Here is a 20462-nt window from a genome sequence, read left to right on the forward strand (position 1 = left end):
TTACATGGCCAGGGGGAATTACAATTCTAGATGGACTTAAGGATGTTCATCAGCTGACATTAAAATAGGGAGAGTACTCTGGATTCTCCAGGTGGGCCATTGTTATCACAACAGTCCTTAAAAACGGGGAGGAGGATGGGGCCGGTCCGGTGGCGGAGAAGTTAAGTGTGCGTGCTCCGCTGTGGGGGCCCGGGGTTCAGAACCCCGGGCGTGCACCGACGCACCGCTTGTCAAGCCATGCTGTGGCGGCATCCCATATAAAGTAGAGGAAGACGTGCACAGATGTTAGCCCAGGGCCAGTCTTCCTCAGCAAAAAGAGGAGGATTGGCAGATGTTAGCTCAGGGCTGATCTTCCTCACAAAAAAAAAAAATATGGGGAGGAGGGAAGAACAGTCAGAGTGATGTGATATGAGAAAGACTGGGCTGGCCATTGCTGGATTTGAAGGTGGAAAGAGGCCGTCAGCCAAGGAACAGGGGCAGCCTATAGAAGCTGGAAAAGGCAAGAAAACAGGTTCTCCCGTAGAGCCTTCAGAAAGGAATGCAGCCCGGCTGACACCTTGATTTCAGCCCAGTGAGACTCATTTTGGGCATCTGACATCCAGGACTGTAAGATGATAAAATTATGTTGTTTTAAGATAGTAAGCTTGTGGTAATTTGTTTCCAGCCACAGGAAACTAATAACAGTGGATAATAATACCTGCCCTGCCTTCCTCAGAGAGTAGAGAGAGGGGCAAGGAGAGAATAGCTGTGGAAGGACTCGGCAAACTATAAAATGCAACGCAACTCAAAGGCTTTGATATTGCTTAACTCCACCTGCATGTGAAGGTATACAGAGCAGGTGTCTTGAGCTGGGGTTAGAAAGCACAGACCAAGTGCTTCAAGGGTCTGTCCAACTCCTTGCATGGTCTGGTTCCTTTTTGTTTTCACTCTTTGTGGGAGCTAAACATCTCTCTCCTGGGAGAATGGGATGAGTACCCCCATTTCCTTTCCTCAGGATGGCTCCTGCACTGGTGAAGGACTGTGAGGTACCATTGGTTAGTACAGCCTAGCTCTTATGTGGTCCATTGGCCCAAAGGGCCGTTGCCTTAGAAAGCTTGCTCCGTGTTGATCACATCTAGCATTTAGCTGTATTCACGCCCATCTCTGCCCCTCAGAAGTGTGAGCAGTGACAGGGGGTGAGGAGTTGAGTTCTAACTCGTGTTCACGTGATCATCATTCTTACTGAGCAAGGCGGTGCTCACAGATTGTAGTGACCTTGTTACCAATGCTAATGAAGCTCTCAGCTGCATTGTCTCTTCCGACTAGACCAGGACATAGGATGTTTCCAAGCTTATTATTCCCCTGATTCTTTTCCTCACGGTAACCTAAAGCTTCTCTTGCCTCTCCTACCTGAAATAACCCTTGCCAAATGTCTAGGTTTAAGTCCCTGAAAATTGCCTAGGTTGAAGTCTTCTCATACAAAGAATTTAAAATCCAACGAGAAGAATAGGATTAGCAGGTGAGCTTATGAAAGCCCTGTCCTTTTTTTTAATGTTCACTAAATTAAATACTAAAGATAGCACACTAAATAAATACCGTTATCAGCGACAATCTGCAATTCTTAAATTAGTCATAATGGGTACTGTGCAATTAATTTCCGTTTACCATCCCTTGTGCACTAGAATCTTTTCAGGATCTTCCTCCCACGCAGCTTCAACAAGATGCTTATAAATTAGGTTTGTTTTGTGGTAGATAATATGCATGCTGGTGAGCATTTTTTCTTTATTTCTTCGTATAGTCATTGCTTTTCTGATTTTAGTATTCGAAGCCGTGACTCTGAACTCTGGGATTCCACTGTGGTCCCAGAAGTGCACACTAGCAACTTGGATGGTTGAAACAGCAAACACCTTGGATGATCTTGATTGAACTGATTTGATATTTCTCAAAATCTTTCCTGATACATCTGGTTGTCATCTACAACTATGACAACATTGTACCAAATCCCATGCCTTCACCCCATCTAACCGGTGTCCCAGCGCCCTCCATCTGCTCTCACGAGTACGTTTGGGTTTGCCTCTTTCTTTAGTGCTCCTAATGTGCAGGAAGACAAAACAAACACACCCAAGCCCCCAAATCAAACGACAGCAAGACATTAAAAAATAGTTCAACAAAAGTAACAAAAATTACTTTCAACCCAATCTTGTTAGACTTCAGTCTTTTTTTTTTTTTTTTGATTATGAAACTTCTTTTTCCTTCTCTCCCAGGGTTAGACTTGCTTTTTGTAAATATTGGAAATAAACATCTTGCTGAAAAATAATATGGCCATCAGTTTGTTAAATTTGTATTGGACTTTCACAAAAGAGGAACTTGAGGTGGCAGAGGGACTGCTGTCCTGAGTGACAGTTACTGCAGGTGGGGCTGGTAACGCAGTGCTTCAGGTGAAGGTCCTGCTGACTGCTCTTATTGAGACGCATCTAGCTTCTCTGGCCAGGGCACTGGTAAGCCACAAGTATAATGCATTGAACATTTGGTCAGGCAAACTTAGAAGCCCTTGAGTGACCTTCACTCAGCCATGCATCGGGTGTTAATTGAGCATGTGCTTTGTTCAGCCCAGCAAAGGAGACCAGAGGATACAATATCACTGAAGCTCTCTGCCTTTAAGGACCTTAACATCTAGGTCGCAAAGTAGATGAATGCGAGTAAAACATAACGTAACTAATATTTAAAAATATATGAATATTGTTACAAACTTTCAAATATTTTAAACATAAAATCATAGTTTAGAATCATATCATATCCAATCATATCAAATTTGTGATAACAAATTTGTCGATGGAGTTCGTGGAAGGCAGAGATCATTCTGCTGGAGCATTCGGGAGGCTTCATGGGTCTTGAAGGAAGGCATGGGCAGGGAGGATGCTGAACTTTCTGGGTAGGGCAGTAGCATTAGCAAAGATAGTAATGTTAGAGCAGGCATAGAGATTTGAAAACAACTTTTAGGGAATGCTTGGCTGGAGCATGTGGTTGTGTGGTAGACACAAGCCTGAGAACAACATGGGAATCGTGAAGTGTCTGAGCTGCCAGGCTTGGTTTATATGACATAGATGGTACTGGAGTTCCTTGTGGAGAGAAAATACCATGATCAGAGCTGGGCTGGGGGTATCCATCATGCAGTGCGAGGTGGGCAGGATAGTTTAGAGCATGGAGTGAGGGGCAGCAGAGATTCCTACTTCAGAGAGAAGGTCAGGAATACCACTCCCTGAGTTGGGAGTTGCTCTTGTTGCTATCTATATTGAGGTCCCCTTGCTACCCTACCTTCACCCCATACCTGTCCTGTGCTCAGAGCAGTGCTCACAATGTGGGTATTTTTCCAACTTCTCAGTTTTTCCAGGGGCCGGCCACGGGTAGTATAATCTTGTTAAGATTCTCAAAAGGGCTAATGTTGGGAAAGTGTATGTGTGTGTGTGTGTGTGTGTGTGTGTGTGTGTGTGTAGAGAGAGTGAGAGAAAACATTTTATTATTATAAATATAATATGTGTTATATAAGTATAATATCTAAAAATTATAAATATAATATTTATATTATAAATATAATATCTGCTCATTGCAGCATATTTGGGAAAAAATAGAAAAGTGTAAAGAAAAAAATGAAAATTCCTCATGATCTTGCCACACAGTAATAACCACCGTTAATATGTAGTAAGTTTTTCCTCCAAGTAGTTTATCTATGCATAAATATATGCGTAAAATGTAAACAATTTTTAACAAAATTGAAATTATCCCTCATGTGTTTTCAGCCTGCTTTTTATGCACTGTTTACTATGATTATTTTTCACATGTCGTAAAACTATTTGAATTCATACTTAATAGCTGCATAATGTTCCATTTAATGGTTTTTGCCTACTTTAATCATTCTATCAGATATTTGGGCTGTTTCCAATTTTTTATTATTATAAATAACACTGAGATGAACATACAGGTACATAAAGCTTTTATTGGGTCACTGATGGTTTCCTTGGACAGATTCCTAGAAGAGAAATTACAGGGTCAAAGGTGTGAATATTTATGAGTCTTGTTCCATATTGCTACATTGCTTTCCAGAATGGTCATGCCAGTTTATACTTGCATCAACACTGTCTGCCTACTGTCTACAGAATCCAGTGATCAGTTCTCGGTACTCGTATTAACTGTCAGCTGCGTTTGACACAGTGGAACACTCTCTTCCCTGATACACTTTCTTTCCTTGGTTTCGAGGACCCCCTACTCTCTGGGTTTTCCTTCTGCCACTCAGGCTCCTCCCTCTCATGCACCTTTTCTGATCCCTCCTTATCTCTTTGACCCTTAAACCCTGCGCTAGAGCTCAGTTCTCCGGACTCTTCTCTATTTATGTTTGCTATCTTGGTGATCTCCAGATTCATATCTTTAAATGCTATTCAAAAACTGATGTCTCCTAAATTCTTATCTGAAGGCCAGTCCACTCGCCTGAAAATAAGCCTTGTATATCCATTGTCTACTCAAAATCCCCTTTTGGATGTGTATCAAGCAGCCTTTTCAAACCAGATTCCTTATTTTCAAAGCCCCCAACCTGCTCTTGGCACAGGCTTTCCTATCTCGTAAATGCTAGTTCCATTTTCATAGTTGTTCAGGCCAAAAACCTATCAGACAATTTGAGTTGTTTCCAATTTTTGCTTATGATAAGCAACACTGAGGTGAATGTACTGGTATGGAACTTTTTAATGGGTCTCCTCGCTTTCTCTTACACCCCACATCTAATCTGTAAGTGGACCCTTTTGACTCTTTCTTTAAAATATACCCAGAAATGGACCATATCTCAGTACCTTGGCACTCCCTCTTGGCTCAGGCCATCAGCTTCTCCTATCCGGGTCATTATCGTGGCCTCCAGCCGGTCTCTCTGATTCTTTCCCTGCTCTTCCCACCTCCCGCAATGCTCTATCCACCCAGAGTGGCAGCCAGAGTGAAAGGATCAAAATTCAAGCCATTAGCCTATCAGTGCCTTACTCACCAATGCTTTCCACATCACTTGGGATAGAGTCAGGGTGCTTATATCACCTACTGACCCCGTTTCCAACACTCTACCTCTTCCACTCTGTTCTAGCTTACTGGACTCCTACACCCTTTGTCAAACATCACCTTCTCAATGAGGCCTTTGCTGACCTTGCTATTAAAACTGCAGACCCTCTCCTTCAGCACTTCCTGTCTTCTTTCTTGCTTTACTTTACTCTAAAGGCCTTATCACTCTCTGATAAGCTGAGTATTTTACTTACTTGATTGTTTATTGTCTCTTCTTCCATCACTAGAGTGCAAGCTCTCTGAGGGCAAGGATTTTCATTTAGTTTGATTATTGCTCGTATTCCAGTCCTTATAATAGAGCCTGGCATAAAGACTCAGTAAATAATGGTTGAATGAATAGTGTTTATGTGTGTGTTTGATTAGTTTTAAAATTTCCTCAGTACGTTGTTTTATCTCATCTCGTGTCTAATTTTATATTTTTATTTAGTGTTTTTAAAAAAAAATTGTGTTAAAAATACATACAACGTTTAATTTACCATCTTAACTGTTTTTAAGTGTACAGTTCAGTAGTGTTAAGTATGTTCACATTGTTGTGCAACTAGTCTCCAGAACTCTATTCATCTTGCAGAACTAAAAGTCTATACCCGTTAAGCAGCAACTCACCATTCTCTGTTTCCCCGGGCCCCTGATAACCATCATTCTGCTGTCTGTCTCTATGAATTTGACTACTCCAGGTACCACATATAAGTGGAAATCATGTAACATTTGCCTTTTTGTGACTGGCTTATTTCACTTAACATAAATGTCCTTTTGTTTCATCTGTGTTGCAGCATGTGTCACAATTTCCTTCTTTTTTAAGACTGAATAATATTCCATTGTATGTAAATGGCACAATTTGTTCATCCATTCCTCCATCAATGGACACTTGGGTTGCTTCCACATTTTGGCTATTGTAAATAGTGCTATTATGAACATGGGTGTACAAATATCTCTTCAAGACACTGCTTTCAATTATTTTGGGTATATATCCAGAAGTGAAAATGCTGGATCATATATAATTCCATTTGTAATTTTTTGAGGAGCCACCATAGCATTTTCCATAGCAGGTGCACCATTTTACGTTCCCACCAACGATGCACAAGGGTTCCAATTTCCCTAAATCCTCGCCAGCACTTGTTAGTTTCTTTTCTTTTCTTTTCTTTTTTTTAAATAATAGCCATATCAAGGGGTTAAAGTGGTATCTCATTTGTGGTTTTGATTTGCATTTTCCTAATGATTAGTGTTGTTGAGCATCTTTTCACGTGCTTTTGGAAATTTTTATATATTTTTTTTGGAAAACTACGTCTCTTCAAGTCCTTTGCCCATTTTTTAACTGAGTTGTTTGTGTTTGTTTGTTGTTGAGTTGTACTTTTTGTGCTTTTTATTTTTTTCTGAAAGGCCTCAATGATTGTTGCTTTATTGGTAATGCTTATGTTAAATTCTGAAGGACAAGTAGAAATATGCTTAATATAATGGGTTAGGGTAGAAAGGTGGGGAGTCTAATCTTGGCAAAGAGAATGGCATGTATAAGTGGTAGTAGGTGAAAGAAACGTATATAAGCTTAAATATGCATTGATGTTCTATCTGTAAAACGTATATGTAGTTTACATATTTTCCCATAATAGGACATATATGTATATGCCTATGTATATATATGATGACAAGGTTTCTCAAAGCGGTAGCACTATTGACATTTTGTGTTGGATAATTCTGTATTGTGGGGCGCTGTCCTGTGCCTTGTAATGTGTTTAGCAGCATCCCTGGTCTCTACCCACTAGATGCCAATAACTCCCTCCCCTGCCCCCAGTTGTGACAATTAAAATGTCTCCATACATTGCTAAATGTCCTCTGGGAACACCCCCCACCCCTCCAGTTGAGAATCACTGCTGTAGAGGAGATGTTAGATAGATAGATAGATAGATAGATAGATAGATAGATAGATAGATAGATAGTGAATGCTGATATATTGGTATATTTTGATTAAAAGCGTTATATATAACAGGCTCTATTTGTGTGTAAGTAAATATTCAACAACATATTAATTATATCAAAAGGTTTAGGGGTCAGCCTAAAGAATCTCTCTCATATTCTTTGTGAGCTTTGTATTGATATTATTGTTATTTCTTATTGAGTACTAACTGTGCTAAGGGTCTCCCATTAGAACTCAATTATATACTAAATTATAGCATTTCTCCTTTTCTATTCAGAGAGAATCTACTTACTCCTATTCTGAGACTATTTCAAAGCATTGAATTAGAATTTGTTTCCTTTGCATTTCTGGCATCTCTGGCAGAGTGAGAGACTGAGAAACCTTTAGCTTTTACCCCATTTTATAGATTGCACACAGGAGAGATAGAGAGGATGGCAATTGAATAAAGTAAATATTCATCAATGGTATTGTAAGACTCACCCAGCAGCAGGAAAGGGTGAATTCTGGAAAGATTTCTGGGGAGGATTTTAACATCTCCAGTAATAACTTTGACTGGTTTAGACACAAATAAGCTTACAGGATTTTGAAAGTGTAAGTTAACTAAGCACAGCCCCTACCTAATTCCTGACTTCCCTGTGTGTCCTTTGCAATTTGCAGCACACCATTAAAATTCGGGCCACCATTATTCAACTTTCTGAATTTCCTGCAGAAAGCATTACAAGTGGGAAAAAAAAAAAGGATATTGCACCATCCATATGTTGGTAAACTCTAAAACTTGCCCATCTCTAATCTGAGATACAGGCAGTCCATGTACAGGGAACAGCCAAATCCATAGAGATTGGTTGTATAATCTTCTCACCCCTAAGGCAGTGGCGTGTTTAGTTCCATCGTGGGCTAGAGCCTCCTGCTGAAAAGATGAGAGTGGTCATTCAAAGACACAGTTATATTTAGCAAATTGATAATCACCTACTGGTTGGTGTTCATTTTGGCGGTGTTGATATTTGCTAAGAGTGCGTTTTTCTTAAAGTATTACAAGGAATGTAAAATGCATGTAAAATAAGTGTAAAATGTAGTTTTTTTCTCCCCCACCCTGTCAAGTTTTTTTTTTTTTAATTGTGGTAAACAAAAAAAAGCAACCTAACGTGAGATCTACCCTCTTAAACTTCCAATTGTACAGTACAGGATTGTCACCTATAAGCACAGTGTTGTACAGCAGATCTCTAGAACTGTATCATCTTTCATGACTGAAACTAGATCCATTGAACAACAACTCCTCTTTTCCCCCATCGCCCACCTCTTTCGTTTTTATCCACAAAGCTCAGGAATGATGAGAGCCAAGAGGGAGGCAAATAATCCCCAAATCGCTTCTATTTGTCTCCAACCTGCCTGACATTGCTTCTAACTTCAGTTGTGCTCTTAGCCTGGGTGATTTAATGATAACAGTTAATGGTTATTTAGCAGTTATAGGCTGTGCTAAGCTCTTTTAATCATTATCTCATTTAATCCTCAACAGAATTGTAAGTTAGATACCATTATTATCTCCTTTTTTCTATATAGATGAGGTAACAGACTTGGAAAAATTGAGTAATATCCTCACGCTTACACGGAAAAGAGTGGACTGAAGATTTGAACTCAAACCACCTGCCCCCACAGCCTATATCATTAATAACTCTGCAAAACTTATTTGAAATACCCCTTCTCCCCTTCTAGTACGTGCATACAACTGCTGCAGATCTCATGACAGGGCGAGCTGGGTAAAGGATCAAAGCAAAAGGAAGCAAAAACAAAATAAAAGAAAATAGAAATCTCCAATGGGAACTCTTCCTTGTTCATATTGTCAAATTGGTATTGTGTAAATGCAGAACTCACAGACATCTGAACAGGCATCGCCATAGGTTTTATACCTGTAGACATGTAATTCAAAATTGAGAGGCAAGAGTTGTAAGTTTCTTTGTTTCTGTAGAAAGTCATGTGCCTATTTCATCAATTTAGTTCACAGACATGTTTCATTTGGGTATAATTTTTTTTAAAAATCCAATTTTAAATATTTTAAGGAAAAGTGTTCCATTTTGGCACAGTGCTCACCACTCCTTGTCTTGCTTTATCTGCTTCACTCATTTACTTTACCTACTTTGTCCCTTTAGGCATTTGAGTTTGATTAACAATAAAAATTTGAGTGGACATGGGATGAATTTCTTTATATATGTGGTATATTAATGTACAATACACATATTTTACCTTGAGACAATGTCTTATGAAGCATTTGCTCTCTTTATACAGTCACGCATCATTTAATGAACGGGATATGTTCTGAGAAATGCGTTGTTAGGCAATTTCATTGTTGTGCATACATCATAGAGTGTACTTACACAAACCTAGATGGTAGAGCCTACTACACACCTAGGCTATATGGTACTAATCTTAGAGGATCACCGTCATCAATGTGGTCCATCGTTATCTGAAATGTCGTTATACAGCACATGACTACATTTATTTTAATATTATGATCTCTTCTCTTTTTTTTTTGACTTACAGTATATTTTGATTCCTATTCCTTTAATTCTTCACGTGCTCTTGGTCAGAGGTGGATATGAGTCAGAGGAGGAAAGGGGCATTCTTTTTTTTTTTTTTTTTTTGTGAGGAAGATCAGCCCTGAGCTAACATCCATGCTAATCCTCCTCTTTTTGCTGAGGAAGACCGACTCTGAGCTAACATCTATTGCCAATCCTCCTCCTTTTTTCCCCCAAAGCCCCAGTAGATAGTTGTATGTCATAGTTGCACATCCTTCTAGTTGCTGTATGTGGGACGTGGCCTCAGCATGGCCAGAGAAGCAGTGCGTCGGTGCGTGCCCGAGATCCGAACCCAGGCCGCCAGCAGCGGAGCGCACGCACTCAACCGCTAAGCCACGGGGCCAGGGCTTGAAGCTGCTTTTTTTTGTGTGTGGATTTCTTAGAGATGCTTTAAAAAAGGGTGAAGACCTGCTTCTCTGATTTCTACTTGTCCTTTGGTAAAGATAATAAAGTGCTAAGGTTTCAAGGTCCACTGAAGTGTGAGTGTGGGGGGAGGTGGTGGTGTTTGAGTCTATCCAAGGAAGTAATAAGCAAGTTGCTTTCCTCCTCTGAGCCTCAGTTTTCTTATCTGTAAAATACAAGTAATGATACTTCACATAATTTATGTATGGTTTTGATAACATATCCAGCACAGATTCGAAATCCAGAACATGTAGGTTGCTATTTCCCTTCCTTTCATTCGTCTCAGAAACTAGGATTGAATACAGACACTGCCAGTGATATCAAAGTATATGAAAGGATTTCTGATGAGAATGTCAGAGAAAGGTTGCAATAAAAATGTACTCCTGCCAACAAAAGCTCCTTAAAACCACCACACAGTGTCAATATGCCTGATATGTAAACTCATTTCTGTGTGTGTGTGCGTGCACACATCTGCCTCGCTGGCACATGTGTGAGCGTATGTGTGCACAGGTCTGTGTGGCCTTTGTGTGCAGATTACTGTATCTGTGTATCAGGTGTGCGTATGTGTGTGCAGAACTAAGCAGGGCTGGAGACAGAGAGTACATCGCAGTAGATATTGGATGGTAACCCTTATTCAGTACATTGTAACTCCCAGTATATAAAATAAAGTCCGTTTATGATGTTGGTCTTATCTTCTAATTAAAATCATAGGCATGAAGCTTCTTTATACCTGTATAAAATAAGCAGTTTAATTTCTCTGCACCGGGGGAAAAATGATTTCATTGCCTGTTATGGAGCCTGTCGGTACATGGTGGGAAGCAAGCGAGGGCGGTCATGAAAGCTCCATTCTTACGGGTATATTTGTCCTCTTTGTCTCTGCAAGGAGCACGAATGCATCCTCTGAGCTTTTCTTAAGGGCAGCGGGGGTGCTTTCGCCAGTTGTCCCTACCCCCCAACAGTGTCAAGGAGGAGAAAGTTATTCTGTCTCTGAATAACCGATCTAAGAGCTTTTCCCCTACATTATTCACACATGAATGAAAAAAAATGATACTGCATCCATTTCTCAAAAATTTGCTGATAACTAGTAATAACTTATTTCATTGAGGCCAAAGCAAATATTTGAGAAAAAGAAAGTAAGCTTGTCTTGGAAGCGGTAAAGGACTAAAAGAGGAAAAGGACTATGAATCTTAGCCGTTAAAGGGATTGAATTTGTTTTAAAGCTTACTTTATAATACTAATATATGCTATGGGTAACATTTTAAAAGTCCTGCTAATTAATAGTTTTATTTTATAAGGTATGGGAATGGTTTTTGGCTTTATTTTGTACTTTGGGCCCCATGGTTCAGACCATGTGTAGAATTAGCCCTAACAACTGGTGGCAGTGTAGACAAAGACAGGAAAAACTGTAAGAGGAAATAAACTCATTTGTTCATTTAGTCACTCAGCAAACATTAGGAGCTCAAATAAATTGGGTCGAGCTGGATAATGAAGGTCAAAAGTGCTGTGCTGCTGTTGAAGCCAGAGGTGTAAGCAGGGGGCAGATTTTGCCAGGCTATTTTAAGAATTTTAGAATATAGGAAGATCAGTGAGAAGCCATTAAATGATTTAAGTTGGAGAATGTCAGAATCAGATTTGTATTGTTGGGCGATTAATCCAGCCACAGTGTGCAAAGTGGATTGCGGGGGACAAGGCAAAAGAGCTTGGCTGGGGATGTCTTACAATTTTCCAGTACAAAGAGTATCATGTTTTGGACTAAGGAATCACAATGGTCAGGGAGAGAAGGGATCTGATTTTAGAGCTAAACTGTAGATAAAATACACAGGGCTCATAGACTAAATAATTTTGGGAGGTGAGTGGAAAAGCAAAATCAAGGATGACTCTCAGGATTTTGGCTTCAGACGAATAGTTGGTGGAAACATTCCCTGAGCGAGGCAGGAAACACTGGGGGAGAAATAGGGCTGGGATGAGGGACGTTGTGGGACATGTTGAGTTTGAGGTGTTTATGGGACATCCAAATAGAAGACTCTTACCAGGAAGCTGAGTTTTCAAGTCTGAAACTGAGAGGAGGAGGTTTGTGATTTAATTTATGAGCTGTTCCAGAAAGATGGTAATTGAAAAAAATAAAAATGAGAGTGGAAGAAGTCACTGAGGAGCAGCATGTTGAGGGAAAAGAGAAGAGAGTCAAAACTGAGGGTTGAGGAATAGTCCTAGTGTAAGGCTCATCAGAGAAAGTTGAATATTTGAAGGAGATGAAAAGGAAGGCCAGGTAAGTATGGTGTTATAGAAGCCCCTAGAAGAGAATGATTCCAGAAGGATGGAATTGTCAGTGGTGTCAAAGACTGTTAGGAGTTTAACTAAGAGAAAGATCTGAGTGTCTAAGTGTCTATTGGATTTAAATACTGGAAAGTCAATCACACTTTTAGTGACACCAATGTCGTTGAGGTACTATAAGTAGAAACAAAATTGCACTGAGTGGAGCGGGCTTTTAAGTAAGTACTAAAAGGAAAATAGTAATCATAACCATCAATTGTCAAGAATATACATTATGCCAAGTGCTCAAAGCCAGTTTTGGTATCATCATACTTAATTATTGTCGTGGAAACTGAGGCCTCTAGAGATTGAGTAACTTTCCAAGGTGACACAATATGAACAGAGAAGAGTTGAGATTTGAACCTGCTCTCTCTGATGCCAAAGGCTTTTCACTACATCATTCTATCCCTTTGGCTTGAGGATGACAAACTCTCTTGAGTGGCAGTATTTGCCCCAAGGGCCTTTGGACATATGTGCTTTGGAAAATATCTAGAATGAAGGGATCATGAAACTACGTAAATAAATTAAATCACTAAAACAATTCAGAGCAAAATAAACAGTGGAGTCATAGGGAGATCCTCTTCATGACTAAAGAGACATAAGAGCATTAGCATGATGAAGAGTGACATGGAAAATTGATGGGGGCTTGGGGGAGAGTGGTGTGATGGTCCCAAGGGCAGGGGATGGAGGACCATAAGAATATGCTCCCAGTACTTAAAAGATGGGCATCAAAAAATGAAGCCTCATTTGTATGCAGACCTAACCATGCACAATATTTCAGCTCAATTCAGCAATGAAGGACTAAATCAGGAAAAAAATACTAATATTTCATATAGAGGACCAGATGCCCCTTTCTGTGCTGTGATATACAAGTACAGATGACTTTATATTTATGCTTTAATTTCTTGTATTTATTCCCTCCTACTAACTCTGTCTATATTTTCTCCTCTCTCCTTTCTTTAGATCATGCTTCTTAGTGATCCTGAAATGGAGAGCAGCATATTGATCAGCTCAGACGAAGGGGCAACCTATCAGAAATACCGCCTCACCTTCTATATCCAAAGTCTGCTCTTTCATCCCAAGCAAGAGGACTGGGTGCTGGCCTACAGTCTGGATCAAAAGGTGAACAAACACTGTTTTCAATCACATCTTGTCATCTAGGTACCACCCGATGAAAAGCGCTTGTTTACTCAATCCAGAGTTTGGAGGAGATTCAATGACATTGTGTCATTCCAACCAAGTTGATCTTGTCTGCAGCAACTAACTTTCCTTTCTACTCTTTAGTATCAAAATGTGCAGGCAGACATATTTCATTTATTGGCAATGCTATTTATCATTCCACAGGTTTAAGATAGTTTTCTCTATAATTTTATTCATTTGACCTTTAAAACAACCCTGTGAAGTAAGTAGGAAATGTGTATTCATAATAATTTTATAGTAACTGTAGTAAATAAAGAATGGCGAAGGTGCTTGTTCAAACCTGCCCAGCTCGCAGCTGGAGGAGCCGGGGCTTGAATGCACGTTGTCAGATTCCAGGTCTAGGGTATAATTCCATCACACAATGCTGCCTTGATTTGGTAAAATTTGAGTATACCATTGTTCTGAGCTTAGCAAAGGAAAGAAAGCCTCAAACGTGTCCATTTTGTTGTTTTCTAAAAGTACATTTAAGATATAATGGTCCAGTAAGTCTTCCTCTTTGAACCTCAGATCCATATATCCAACTATGTACTTGACCTTGCCTCTTGTAGGTCTCAGAAGCCTCTTGATTCAACATATTCCAAAAGTGAACTCCTGATCTCCCCTCAACGTAGCTGGTTCTCTTCTAGTATTCTCTAATTGTATCATTCAGCTGCAAAACTCAGAAACCTAGGAGACATCCTTAATACTCCTGTGTTCCTAACCCAGCATCTCTAACCCATCATTGAGTCTTCTCTCTCAATATTCTTTTGATTCCATGCAATTCTTTTTGCCATCGCCACTCAAACATAGGCTGCATCTGTCATTTGAACTATTGCCAGAGCCTCTTCCAGTGTGATCACACTATAATCTGAACAATGTATTTCCCAAATGTAGATATGATTTCATACATTTGCTTAATCTCCTTCAGCATTTTCTCAGTGCTCACAGTGAAAAGACCAAAGTCATCAGTAGGATCTGTTAACACCTACTTGGTCTGGTCCCTCCTTCTCTCTCTTGACTCACTAATATCACTTCCCTTTGAATGGTCTTCTTCTAGTCCCTCAGCCCAGCTGTCTCCCTTGCTCTACTTTCTGGGCCTGGAATCTTCTTCCCTAAAGTAAATCTCATCACTGCCAGATCTCAGATCTAGTATCACTTCCTCAGGACGTCTTCCCTAAACTCTCTAACAAAGTTAAGTCCCCCTTGATGTTCTTTCTCATAGTACTATATACCTTCCCTTCAGAGTGCATGTCACAGTTGAGATTTTACATTGATTTATGGATCATCTGCATTCCTCACTGGATTACAAGCTCCAAGAAGGCAGGACCGAGTCTGGTTTTACTCACTGTTGCAGCATAGTCCCTAGCAGTGTGGCTGGTGCTTAATTAATGCTCAGCAAATATTTGTTAAGTGAACAAATTAGTGGATGACTACATGGATGCTATGATAATAAACCCTCTATAGTTGAAACTTATACTTAAGAAAAGAGACTTCAGATTATTCTTCTTTGTATTTCCTGCCATCTCCAGAACCTTAGTATAGTGCGTGATGCCAAACTATTATGTAACAGTGTTGTGGAATCAATCAGTGAAAGGAAATAGATAATTACGGGCACTGTCTTGTGTAGAGATATCTGCAGAATAGCCTTGGTTGAAATAGCTTCTACTCCCTTAAATCCTGAAACAGTTGCTCCTCAGTATGTATTTGAATATGTGATTGTAAATGTGAGTGTGTGAGTGAGAGAGGGATGGCAGCACCTTTAAACAATAATTTCAACATAACCTTTATATCTCTCATTAATGGAGCCTCATGGTGGGCTCCAGGAGCTTAATGCAATCCCCCAAGGGCACCCACATGACATTTGCAGAGCAAAAGCCATTGCAAATACATTTCTTTCATGACATCAAGTGGATATTGTGTGAAAGACTTAGCCAAATGTCATATAGTCTGTAAGTTTAGATGCTTAGTATAGCCAGGAATCTTGAAGCTATATTGAGAAAAGAAAAATAAATTATTTGGATGCTATTAAATGGCTGGATGGTAATTTATTTAGATGAAGCTTAGAACGCCTAAACCACGTTTTTATTTATACAGAGACAAGCTAGATTAGAAGCAACAGACATCACATGCCAAGAGGTTGATAAACCAGATGCAGTATGCCTTGTGTATATCTAGAAAGAATATCCTTTTTCTCCATCTCTGCAGCACTGAGAACATCTGGGGCATTGTTCATGAAGTACCCTTGTGGAGATAATACATTCAAAATACTTTCAGACTTGGTGGCTGCTTTTTCACTTAGTAAAAGTATTTGGAACTGTGGCAGCGGGTGTTGATGGATTTTCCTAATCACACTTCACATCTCTGGATGTATTATTCCTTAGGTACTCTTTCTTGTTGACGTTTTTTGCATAAAGTGTCTGAATGTTCTTCAGGCCCATAAAGTTTCTAACCAGTGCCCTGCCAATCTTTTAAATAAATGATGTGAGGAGGTGGATGATGCCCCTGGCAACATTTGCAGAGATGGCATAGAAACCTAGCCCCAGTCAGCCAGGTTGCAGAAGAGCTTTTCTTTATTTTGGAGTAATTTATTGGATTAGAGTCAAGGAGAGTGGTGCTATGCAGCAGCAAATGAAGATGCACGCGTAGTTGAGACTGATACACAAATGTCTTATTTCAGACTGGAGCCTTCTCTGATGTGTATGCATTGAGGCAGCTGGTTTCTTCTAGAATAAATGAAAAGCGCTAGTATTAAGGTAACTGCAGCATCAAAGGGAGATGTTTGTGGTGAGGAGTGAATCAATGTTCCCTTATTGTGCCTTTGATAAAATGCACTAGCAATTTCTTTAGAATCGGTAAGGCTATCTCGTTATGTTGTATGTATTACAAAAGACCTAATTGAATGATATTTTAAAGAGACAATATCCAATGGCCTTACCTTCCAAATTGCCGTCCCGAAGCTGCAGGAGACTTACTGGGAGATCTCACTTGGTAAAGGCACTGCTGGAGAATTAAGGAGATACCTTCTGGATAGAACAAAATTGTATCTAGAAATTGAGAGATGCACATAGTGTTGTGTTAGCTGAGATGCTGGATGACAGCTTGTGAGTCGACTGGGAAACATGGCTACCTTGTACTAGTCAAGACCAGGTTGTGGGTGAAGATGATCTAAGCTTTCCAACTTCCAAAGCTGCAAAGGGCTGGGGACGTAGGGGGCAAATGCACTTTGCACTGGACCCTGTTGGAGGGTCATGCCTCTCTCTTCAATTCTGATACATCCTAATGTAGCAAAGTCCTTTTCTGTTTACCGTCGAGCTTGACTTGGGCTTTTGACCAAGTCATTCCATTCTGGCCATCCTATGAGCTTCCCAGTTCCTGCTAATTCCTGTGCCAGCTCTACAGATTATGCTTCCAGCTTGCATTTTAATAGAAAAAGACTTAGGAAAAAAAGATTCCTTCTTGGGTGTAAGAATCTTTGGAGATGCTTTATAAGAATCTTTATGATTAAGAAACAAGTGGTGAAAGTAATAGGTTGTGGTTGACCAAATTGGAAATAATAAAAGAAACGCTGCTCCTCTCCTCTTCTCTCAGAACCAGAGCTCTAGAACATCTTTTGAGAGCTCTGTATTTACCTGTTATTTAAGAGGCGGGATTCTCTTTTGTTTCCATCAGGCTATTTCTTCACTGTTGACCGAAACAGCTTACATTGTGATGTTTTGGATTAGCTGGAGGGCTGAACAATCTTATTAAAAATGAGAATTTTTGAAAGATTTTGAGATAGGTTTTGAGGACATTGCAGTCCTCTAAATAGATAGGTATTGTTCTCATCACTGGAGAAATCTGGATGTTTAAAGATCCTTCGTTTTGATAAGAGACTCAGTGTAGTTTTTAAAAATGGGCACATGCTCGTGCATTCACAGATACATACATCCTGGCACAGGAGGCCTTCCACAGAGATGGAGAGTTGAAAATAGCTGTTTTTCTGCGTGAAAGATGGGACTGCAAAGCTCTCTATTATCATTTATCTTCTTGGCAAAATGAAACTTTAACAAATGCAACTGGCTTTGGAGATCAGAGATGAGGAACTCAATGGGATTTCAGACTCTATTGTTTTTCAGACACTTTTGGGCTAGACTGGTCTAGAATTGTCAATAGTTTCAATCTAAAGATGACTTTCTGAAACACCAGCACACATAATGAAGGGTTGCTGTTATGGTAGTTGGGAGTGGGGTGCAGCTATGGTGTTTTTTTTTTTTTTTGATCACCTACTATCAGCCGAGTTCAATAGCAGCTGACAGACTGAGAAACTGGTTAGGGCACTCATGCAGTTTTAGGCATCGTCACTGGCAAAGCTGGGTCCACAGTGAGGAGGTGATGGTGGTTCCAGCAGGCTTCACGGTTGGACCCTATCTGGGGCTGCCACATCACGTATGAGCAGGGCAGTGGCAAATTTGAGTGTATCTGATGTGTGGAGGGCCTGAAAATTCAAAGGGAAGTTTAAACCTGTACTTCTGGAATGCTAGATACAAATGAAGCTGTCCCTTTCGTCTATATTATCATATAAACTCTCAGATTAGAAATGTAATTGTATTCAGAACCTACAGGATTAGCAGGTGATAATAACTTTCCTCTGTAGCCATTGGCAGAAACAGGCTTCATGTCTCCCCACCTGGTGGGATAAAGCTGTTGAGGATTAACTAGGGGTGACCGTGGTTTTGAAGCTTATCCCCCATGGAATAAGAGTAAGATTAAAGGGCACCTTTTATTTAAAGAGAAACATTACATTTTCATTAGGTCCTCTTCCATGCCTATAAAAGCACTTGTGTATCATTTAAGAGAAAGAACAATCCATCACCCCACTCACCTGTGGGAAGCTGACACTGCTCTTATGGATGTCTCATGGGTGCAATGGGGATGTGCTATCTCCATCACCATAGAAACACCAGTTCCATGAGGCCACTTTCCTGAAGGTGAAACCAAACAGTGGACTGTGTGGCCCTATTACCTATTAAGGAGGTGGAGCAACCATTGTGTTATTCAGATATTACCATTAATCTATTTGAGCTGAGTTCTGAGTTCTGAGTGACGAAACTGGTTTAATGTACAATATTAACTTACATTCAGTGAGGGTGGTGCAGTAAAGGATCTCCACCCATGGTAACATTGCTCACGAAAACATTAGCTCAAAGGAACAACCTTCAGCAAAATTATGGATCCAGTGGCCTTTGTCTTCCCAAGCCTGCTTCTTCTATATCATGTCCCAGACTCTCAGTTCCCTGTCTCCACCATCTAGGTGTCCATTTTGGTAACCTGACACATTTCTGTCAGGGAAAAGAACAGTTGCTAAAATAATTAATGGAAGATGCAGCGTCTATATGTGTTAAGAAGGGTACTCAGGTATTTTTTCCCATCAACACTTTTCCCAAAGCAATTATGCTTCATGTTTTCATGGTAGAAGTGCAGCCATGGCAGTATTTTGGTGAAGGAAGTGACTACAGCCACAGGTGGGCAAGGAGGTGGAGCTTCACAGCCACTTCCTACATGATGTGACCTTGTCTTCACCCAGGCACTGATCCTTTGTGCTCGCACTGCTGCCCAGTGTCCCTAACTTCCACCCCTTTGTCTTTCTGACCCCAGGTTTCCGGTTTTCGAGTTGGACTTAGGAATTCTTCTGCTTGTTCCTTCCTTTGCAAACCTCTCTGTACTTAAGATCTTGTCTACCTGACCTGACCATGCTTTCTATTTTCCTTCCATTCTCTGCCTCCATCTTGACCACTCACCCTGGTATGATAGCACCTGATCTTTTACAGTCAGGATCAGACCTTTTAAATCAAGGTGTAATATACATAAAGGAAGGTGCATATATTATGAACTCAATGAATTTTCATAGACTGAATACACTTATGAAACCAGCACCCTGATCGAGGAACACAGCATGACCGACATCCCAGAATCCACCTTGTGCACTTCTCCAGTCATTATCTTCCACTCCCAGTGGGGCTGCTATCAGTCAGGGTCATTTTTTATTTTGTGCAATGATTTACAGCTGGCTAAATTGATGAAGGAATAGACGTAAGATGAAATTCCTCAGAAGGAAGTTTGGAAGATAGCAAGTGAGGTAAATGACAGATAGGGAGAATTTTTAAAAATATTAACGTTAGAGAATTAGACTAAACCAAAGGCAAGAATTCATTGACGTTGACTAAGCCCGGATAATCCAGAAAATTTGTAAGAAAACCTTCAAAAAATTGCTCATTTAAAATTAATGTAACAGGTTTAATTTTTTTAAAATGTGTTACTTTCTGTGCCTTAAGGAAAATATCCAAAGTTGGCAAAGTTGTGGTGAAACTTATATTCCAAAATAGTATTGCCGGTCATGCAAATGAGTTTTCCTTCCTGAAAAACATCGTGGCAATGTATATCAGAAGACATACACGTATTCATAACTTTGATCCAATGATTCACATTCTTCACTTCTGAGACTATACTAATGGATTAACCACAGAACTCCAGGCATAATGATATTTATCACAGTCACTTATAATTGGAAAAACTGGGTAGAAACATACTGAATGCCCAACATGAATGGACTTTAAATCATGGTACATACGTTTGCCAGAATAATTTGCAGCCATTAAAAGGGTGGTCATGATGACCATGTAGTGACATGGATACATATTAATACCTATTTAATATGTACATATCTCATATTGTGTAAATAATATATGCAAATTCATACATAATATATATTAAATAAAGTGTTACTCTTTGAATACAGGTGTGCAAAAAATAAAACAAGAAAGGAAAGAAGGAAGGGAGGAGAAAAAATTTTTAAAAAGAATGGAAGGAAATGTTCCCAAATATTAACTGAGTTCTCTTAAGATGATATAATTATATTTCTTCATATTTTTTCATACAATTTGTTTTCTAATTTTCTATTTTTTTTTAGATTATGTTTTTAATAAAAAAATTCTGACAAGTAATCTACCTTGATTATCTTATGTCCAGTCCTAATTGGATTTTAG

At 39.7% G+C, this 20462-nt stretch overlaps 1 protein-coding gene across 1 annotated transcript in view; it reads left to right on the forward strand.

The window, feature by feature from the left end:
- Window positions 1-20462, forward strand: part of SORCS3 (sortilin related VPS10 domain containing receptor 3) — a 405148-nt gene that overhangs the window by 130933 nt on the left and 253753 nt on the right. Inside the window, exon 4 of the mRNA XM_058544381.1 lies at window positions 13225-13383. Coding sequence (XP_058400364.1) covers window positions 13225-13383 — 159 coding nt within the window. The remainder of the gene's footprint in view (window positions 1-13224; window positions 13384-20462) is intronic.

Source organism: Diceros bicornis, chromosome 6, assembly GCF_020826845.1.
Source record: "Diceros bicornis minor isolate mBicDic1 chromosome 6, mDicBic1.mat.cur, whole genome shotgun sequence".
NCBI classification, from domain to species: domain Eukaryota; kingdom Metazoa; phylum Chordata; class Mammalia; order Perissodactyla; family Rhinocerotidae; genus Diceros; species Diceros bicornis.